Genomic DNA, 8,160 nt, shown 5'->3' on the forward strand with positions numbered 1-8,160 from the left:
ACCCGCTGCTGCTCGCAGCACCGCGCCTGCTGGTTGAAACTCCCGTTGACAGCGGGGCGAGAGAATCGTTTTAACAGGGAATTCGCTCCGCGCTGTGTCGACCGTGATAGGAGTGTAGGATCGACACCATTCAAATGGTTTTGGATTCCCTGTCCTCTCCCCTATCCGGACACGTTTGAATTGTTATCCTAACCCACGGTAACTCACAGTTATTAACCCGCAAAGGGCACCGTCTTTGCCCGTGAATAACACCGGCTATGGAGGTGGTACAATCACAATACTCCTTTGCTAACTCCACCATCGGTATACGGTCATTTTGAGCCCTGAACCACCGCGCTGACACCCCGAGAAGTTATGCTTTTAACCGTAAACTCAATGAACCGGGAGTTCACCCGCTGCTGCAAGCGTATCTATAACGAACGCGGAGATTGAATGAGCCCCGCGTCAGTCAGCCTTTCCGTAGAAATACATCGCACCGTTATATATCTAACGTTACATGTTTTAAAGCTGATCTGCGCATGATAGTGCTGCATTATGTTGATCTATTTATATCGATCTATTCTTGCCAATTCCTTATTACCAGTGGAAAGGGGGATGGTTAAAACACCCCCCTTCTCCAATCCATTTCCCCCGACATCCTTCCTTACCTTACCACCCTAATCAACTCCTCCCTATCCACAGGATCTGTCCCAGCGGCCTTCAAAATAGCCAGAGTCAAGCCTCTCCTCAAGAAACCTACCCTTGACCCATCATCTGCCCACAATTACAGACCTGTATCCCTTCTCTCCTTCCCTTCCAAAACCCTTGAACGCGCGGCATCTAAACAACTGACTGACTATCTCCGGAAGATGGATCACTTAGACCCCCACCAATCCGGCTTCAAGGCTGGGCATTCCACTGAGACTGCGCTCCTTGCTGTCACGGAAGCCCTCCACTCTGCCCAAGCTTCCTCCCTCTCCTCTGTTCTCATTCTCCTTGACCTGTCCGCTGCCTTCGACACAGTCAATCACCAGATCCTTCTCTCCATCCTCTCAGACCTGGGCATCTCTGGCACCGCACACTCCTGGTTTTCTTCCTACCTGGCGGGCCGCTCCTACCAGGTGACCTGGAGAGAATCGCTATCTTCTCCACGAACCCTCTCCACTGGAGTACCCCAGGGTTCTGTCCTAGGGCCCCTACTTTTCTCCCTCTACACCAAGTCTCTTGGCTCGGTAATCTCTTCACATGGGCTCTCCTACCACAGCTACGCAGACAACACTCAACTCTTCCTGTCCTTCCCCCCGTCTGATGTACACGTGGCAACCCGTATCTCAGCATGTCTCGCTGACATTTCAACTTGGATGGCTGACCACCATCTCAAGCTCAATCTTAACAAGACCGAGCTCCTCTTCATCCCCGGGAAAGCCTGCCCTCTCCAAGACTTCTCCATCACAGTGGAGAACTCTACTGTAACCCCCTCCCTGACAGCCAAGAACCTTGGAGTGATCCTGGATAACCGACTATCCTGTGCGGAGAACATTGCAGCAACGGCTCGCTCCTGCAGATTCTTCCTATACAACATCAGAAGGATACGACCATTCCTTACCAGAGAGGCAGCGCAACTCTTGACCCAGGCACTGGTCATCTCCCGCCTGGATTACTGCAATGTACTCCTGGCTGGGCTCCCCGCTTCAGCCATTAGACCTCTGCAGCTCATCCAGAATGCTGCTTCCCGGCTGGTATTCAACCTCCCCAAATACTCGCATGTCACCCCTCTCCTTCGCACCCTGCACTGGCTCCCGATAGCAGCTCGCATCAGATTCAAGACCCTGGTGCTTGCATACCAGGCAGCTAAAGGGACAGCCCCTGCCTATCTGAAGGAAATGGTAACCCCCCAAACCCCTGCCCGCTCCTCCACCTCGGCTGGCCGACTGGCCCCACCTCCTCTACACAGCAGTCGGGCTGCCCGATCACGTCTCTTCACAACACTGGCTCCCCGCTGGTGGAATGAGCTCCCCACGGCTGTCAGAACGGCAGAGTCACTACCCATCTTCCGTCGTAGACTGAAGACCCATCTCTTCAGGTTACATCTTAACTGCTCCTCCTGAGAAATCTTCTGACCCTCACCACTACGTCTCCTTAAGACACCCGCTTTCCCCTCTACTGTGTCCCTAAGAACTTCTATTGCCCCCCTTGTACTGTTTCTCAGTTTCTCCAGTAAAAACAAAAAAAACAAAACAAAACAAAAGTTTTAGTAGAAGGCGATAGGGAGAAGGTTTTTCCTTCTATCAGTGGCCCCGGGCCTGAGCTAGATTAGTCTTCCTGCAACGAATGGTGATTGCTGATTCACATGCTTAGTTTTAAAATGTACTGATTGTAAGTCGCTTTGGAATAAGGCGTCTGCTAAATGCCAAAAATTTAAATGTAAATGTAAACTTTGAATGGGATAGATAGGACTTTCCGTTCAATGAAGCATGATACTCGCGAGTTCATCTCGCTTTCCCCCCGTTGATGTATTAAACAATCTAAGCAATCTAATCAGAGCAGTTGTTATTATGTAATATTATTGATGGATGTGCCATTTTTGATGGACAGCAGTGAGCGGATGACTTGATGTGAGCATGTATTTGACTAATGCCGATAGTCTTGCTCCGAAACCGGAGCTGTCTACAGCGGATTCAAACTACTCAACGTGTCAGGAGAAATAAAAATAGAATTGTGTCGGCATTTCCCTGGTTGCGAGATCTAAACTAGTCTACTAGAACTGAAAGCGGCAAGTTACAGGCACTTAACATTACATGTTGTAAGGCTGATCTGTGCACGATAGTGCTGCATTTTGACAATATTCTTATCGCATTTCCCCCTGCTGATCTGTATAGCGGGGGGAATCTTATGACACTGTTATGACGCGTAACTCCGCCTACTATCTCCTGCTCCTCCTACTCGTTCCTGGTCTCTTGTGTATAGTGGAAAAGCGCCAATATCCAGAACTGTTCAAAAGCGTGACGAAGCGAACTGAGCCGAGACGAGCCGGGCCGTATAGTGGAAAAGCGCCATTAGTGTTCTTCACTCATAACTGGATACAGCACCTCTGATATTATAACCATGCTTCATCCTGTGCTGTTTGTAAATCAGGGATTATGTCTGAGATTTAATCTATTGCAGGTAGCTGATTTCCGCACTGTAGTTTCATTTGTGAATTTGATTTTTGATCATGTTGTGGATGGAGGCAGTTGACAGTTGATTTAGAAAGCCCTGTGGCCGATTTCATAATGAATGCTGCGTCCAGCATCCTGCAGTTTTAAGTGCTACAAACTGCTATCTACAATGGATTAAATCTCAGCCTTAGTTCTCATTGGATTGCATTGCTTCAGGCATGGGACCATCCAGTCTCCTAGGTGAGAGAGAGACACACATACGCACCAAACCTGTGGGGAGTGTTATGCTGCTGGTGAGTATGTCTGTTTAGGATGGGACTTGTGGATTCAAATTGGTTTCAGTGGTATCCCTTTATTCAGCCTATTCATTATTGTGGTGGAGGGGATGTCCAACGGGTGTGATCTTGTGTTCGAACCTGTATTGGGGTATTGAATGGTGGCTTTGTCAGTGATCGCATTGTATTGCACAGTTGTGTGTGTGTTTGTTGGTTTGTGTGTGAGAAAGTGAATGAGTGATTGAATTGTTCATTTGTACTCATCTTGTAATTTCAGGTAACTATGCATTTCTGAATGTGCCATTGTCGTTGGATGTGTATGCCTGCCATTTTTTATGTTTGATATTTTTGTTTACATTGACCAGTGTATTTGACTGTGCCATTGCGTGTTGAGTAAGAAGGTGAACTTGATTTGTCTATACTTGACAGTGTAAATGCAGATAATGACATGTATCATGGAGTGAGCCAGTGTGTTTTTGTATACCTATACTGTACATGTTGTATAATGTGTACAATTAATCTAGAGTCAGATGCAACTGTCCCACGGTATATTCAGTAACCTTTGTATCTTTCCACCTCTTCATGCGTAACAATGCTTCTTCCTCTCCGTCTGTTCAGTTACATAAATCTGTCAAAAGTATTTTACAGCCTGCTTATGCTACAGATCACCAACACTATTGATCTCACATTGCTTCCTGTTGAATAATGCTAGGGTGTACTCTATATACAATCTGCCTGTTTTCTTCAGCTTTTTGCTCAATAATCCTCAGAAGTCAATCTTCATCCTTTAAGCAACAGCAAAGAGACCAAGCTTGTGCATGAGTTGCACTCGATTTCAAAGTGTTCATTGTCTGTTTGCATATTTACTCTGTGTATGTTGCAGGTATATGTTTACAGAAATACCAATGCTGTTGCCTGGAACATTTCAACCAGTTTTGACATTTTCATATCGCTAGCTTATGTGTTAAGTTTGTTATACATTGTTAATCAGACCTGTTTGAGATGCCCAATAGACTATTTGGAGCGAGAATCTATAATAATTGTCTCCTGTTTTCATACTTATTAGGCACTTTTTACAGACAGGGTAAAGACTGGCCTGATTGTTACTAATATGTAGCTCTGTTTATTTGTGTGTATATCTGCGTGTCACTTGACAATATGAGTGCGGACAAAGAACACAATACAAAGTGAATTTTCACGGAAAAATAAAATAAAAAATCATACACAAGCACGTGTATGTGTGCATGTGCAAAAAAAACGTTGTATATGAATGTGATGCAGATCTTTTTTTTTCTTCCTGTTTATCATGTGTATCTCCTTTTTGTCTGAATAAAATCAAGTGTCATTTAGATCCGTTGTGCGTAATTTCATTGTGTCCAACACCAGACAAGAAGTGTTACTCTTCCAATAGTGAGGGAAGATGCAGAAGGACATGGTTTGAAACGCTTTAATCTGAATCAGCACTGAAGCAAGAGGAAAACAATCTCAACATTGGGGGTAAAGAGATTCCTTAAGACATTATCAGTCGGATCTGTGTCAAAGCCCCCCACAAAAAATCCTGAAGTGCCAGATGCAGTTTTATCCGATTCATTCTTTCATTCTATTTACAGTAAATACATTATATTTACATAGTGTTTTCAAAAACAAACATTGCTTATTTTTTTAATTTCAACAACTTTTTATATTATTTAAATCATTCCTACCTAAGATAACATCGGCGTTGGGTAAATTGAGCAATGAAAATCCTTACAAAATGTCAGCCTTGTAAGGCTACCATTGCAGTCCTCAATATCTATGGTGTTGGGAAGCTCTTCCCAAAAAACAAGAAATGGAATAGAAATAATAACAGTACAGCGATACATGGTTGTCAAGATGCTCTAGATTCAAGTCTCAAGTTTGACAATGATCACTTTGTTTTGCTTTTGCAAAACAGAAAATTATTTGCTCATTCAAACACATACAGCCCCCCCGGCCCCCCTGAAATTCAGCAATGTTAACAAAAAAAACGTGTATGAGATGAAAGGATGTGAGTTCATGATGCAAAAGCAAAGCTTTATCCTAATTTCTGATACAATTTAGCACAGAACAGATCAAGCCACACAGACAAACGGGCTAAAAACATATAGGTGACAAAGTGGAATAAGCAGCCTGCAGTTATGGGTGTGACGTGATGATTCTACCCTGTAGAGACCAGCAGGAACTGGACCCACTGAATCACCCCCTTTTTTTAATGAGAATTAAAATGACAGCCCAGTAAAACCTCAGTTGTATACTAACAAACACACATTACAGATTATTTGAATCTCTGCACATACAATCTTTCACATAATGCTATTTGCTGGTGCATGCACAAACACAGGCACACGCACACAAGGGATTCCAGTCAGTTCCATGGTGACTGCACCACCCCCCGAGTCTTTGCTTTGCCCCCTCCTCAGACACCAACTGCTGCTGATGTTATTCTGTATCATTCCCCTGGCCTCATTCAGACACAATCAGAGGACACATCTCCTATCCTCCTCATCGGCTGTGCATCCCAAAGATCAGAAAGCTAAAGAACACAGTGACTCCCACCAGGGAGATGGTGGCAGGGGCTGTGAAGAACTGCCGGTAGTTGATGCGGAAGTACCAGACCACAGCTAGCATAACCACAAACACAGGCACAACCAGGCTACTGGTGCTAATTGCCACCCCTGCGGCCCTGATTCCCCCACTCATCCCAGCTCCAGTCCCTGTCCCAGAGCGAGCTGTCTCCTCTGGACTAGGCTCCTGCAGAGCCTGGGACACATGGCAGTGGATCACACTGTTGTGCATGATGTTGAGGGAGAGCAGAGTTCGTTTGGGGTCCTGAAGTAGCTGGCCCTGGTAGATCAACTTGACCTGACGCTCCCGACCTGAGAAGTACTTACTGCAGGAGAGAGAAAGAGAAGTGTCTGTTAAAGCTTACTGGGAGAGGTGATTAGGACTAGTCATGTGATCTATCAATCTATTGTGTAACTGTATTGTATAATATATTGTTACTGGAAAAAAAAAAGAAAAAAAAAAAAGTTCTAGAAAAAAGGAGCAAACAAGTGTATTGTGTGTGTGTGTGTGTGTGTGTGTGTGTGTGTGTGTGTGTGTGTGTGTGTGTGTGTGTGTGTGTGTGTGTGTGTGTGTGTGTGTGTGTGTGTGTGTGTGTGTGTGTGTGTGTGTGTGTGTGTGTGTGTGTGTGTGTGTGTGTGTGTGTGTGTGTGTGTGTGTGCGTGTGCGCGTGCGCGTGTGCGTGTGTGTGTGTATTCTAATCAGCCCTGTCCTACTAACCTCTTTAGTAGACCCACTGTATCCTGAGGCATCAGCGTAGCCACCTCCTCTGTGTCATTCAGGAACTTAAAGCGAACAGTGATGCTGGTGGTGGACACCACTGGGCTTAGCTTTGGAACCTCATCTGCCTCATCATCATCCTCTTCTTCCTCCTCTTCCTCCTCCTCCTCATCACCTTCATCAGGCTGGTATCTATGAGGTTTCTTTACCTGGATATTCAACAGCAGGTCCACTCCGGCCCCTGCAGTCCCCTCTCCTGTCGCCTCACTGTCTCCTCTTTCAGACCCGGTCTCCCCTTCTTCTGGTTTGTTCTCCTGTGAAGGGGGAGGCGTTTGCTGCTCAGGTGTGTCTGCACTCGGAGGCCCTCCACTGTAGCTGTCATGGCCTCCCAGCCCAATGAGAGAGGCGTGGGCCCCGACAGTAAGGATGGTGCCCAGGATGTGGTCCCCCCGATCAGCCACATGTGTGGACAACCAAGCCAACAACAGGGCCAGGACCAGGAATAACACACCACCTGCTGCAGTCACCTCCTCTCCCATCCCATCCAACATGGCCAGTGCACACACTGCCATCACTGTGCTCGATACCTGTGGGATGGGAACGATGACAGGCTGCAGTGAATAACTTCATATGTCTATTGTTGTTGTATACATTTCCAGAGAGGAATTCGTCCGAAGATAATAGATGCAAATATCGGTGTACTTGTGTGTCTTACAACGAAACTTCAAATGTCATAAGTGGTGGTCTGGCAATTGTCTAGCCATTTCTACGGAATGAGTTGGCCAGTTAGCTATAAGTCTCGGTCATTTAATGAGCTAGCTCGCTAACAACAAAGTATGGTTAGCAGGTTAGCATGCTAGCTAGCAAGCAGGGAACGTGTATTTACTAGCTGGCAAAGTGATCCCGCGTATTGCTCATTTGGTTATAATATACTGCATAGTATAGCCATTGGAGTGAATGAACATAAACTATACACGTCCCAAGCTAGCGAACTAGCTAGCAGTCAACAGTGCTAACGAGCAGTCAACAAGGACGACCTTCGTCCATTGACCCAGTCACTATAGCTTTCTGTCAAGATAGGCAGCTGCTCTCTAAAACGTTGATGATCAATGCACCTCATGGCTGTATAATCGTTTTAATAGTTAATGAGAGTATATGTGCGCTTACCTGCTATGTAATCAGATCATGTTTGAAGACATGCTACTATGCTAACTTAGCCACACAGCCCGATAATCAAAACCTAGGCTCGGGCCACATAAACACAGATGACGTTACGTCATCCCTGCGTAGTCAGTGCGCACGCAAGACAAGGCCACCAGAGGGACGCTGCTGCCATGGTCCCTGGTCAGCATTCTGAACTGTTGTTTCCCATGCATTTACAAGCTTACATAAACAAATAATTAAAAAGACCAAAGAATTTAATTTTAATATAGTTAAAGACCAAAGAA

At 45.6% G+C, this 8,160-nt stretch overlaps 1 protein-coding gene across 1 annotated transcript; it reads right to left on the minus strand.

Moving 5' to 3' along the window:
* Positions 1–4,886: 4,886 nt before the first annotated feature.
* On the minus strand, positions 4,887–7,958 carry tmub2 (transmembrane and ubiquitin-like domain containing 2). The gene is made up of 3 exons (XM_080524802.1): positions 7,880–7,958; positions 6,713–7,299; positions 4,887–6,320 (listed from the first exon to the last, which is right to left on the minus strand). The coding sequence occupies exons 2-3, from the start codon at positions 7,282–7,284 to the stop codon at positions 5,933–5,935; spliced, it is 960 nt and encodes a 319-aa protein (XP_080380928.1). The 5' UTR covers positions 7,285–7,299; positions 7,880–7,958; the 3' UTR covers positions 4,887–5,932.
* Between the last annotated feature and the right edge of the window lie 202 nt (positions 7,959–8,160).

The sequence above is a fragment of the Nansenia antarctica genome (genome assembly GCF_963989245.1).
Source record: "Nansenia antarctica genome assembly, chromosome: 2".
NCBI classification, from domain to species: Eukaryota; Metazoa; Chordata; class Actinopteri; order Argentiniformes; family Microstomatidae; genus Nansenia; species Nansenia antarctica.

Excerpts from the sequence above, each read along its gene's own strand:
- tmub2 (XM_080524802.1), bottom strand. The coding sequence starts at position 7,284 with ATGGCAGTGTGTGCACTGGCCATGTTGGATGGGATGGGAGAGGAGGTG. Across the intron at positions 6,321-6,712 it reads ACAGTGGGTCTACTAAAGAG|TAAGTACTTCTCAGGTCGGG; the intron begins GTTAGTAGGACA and ends TCTCTCCTGCAG.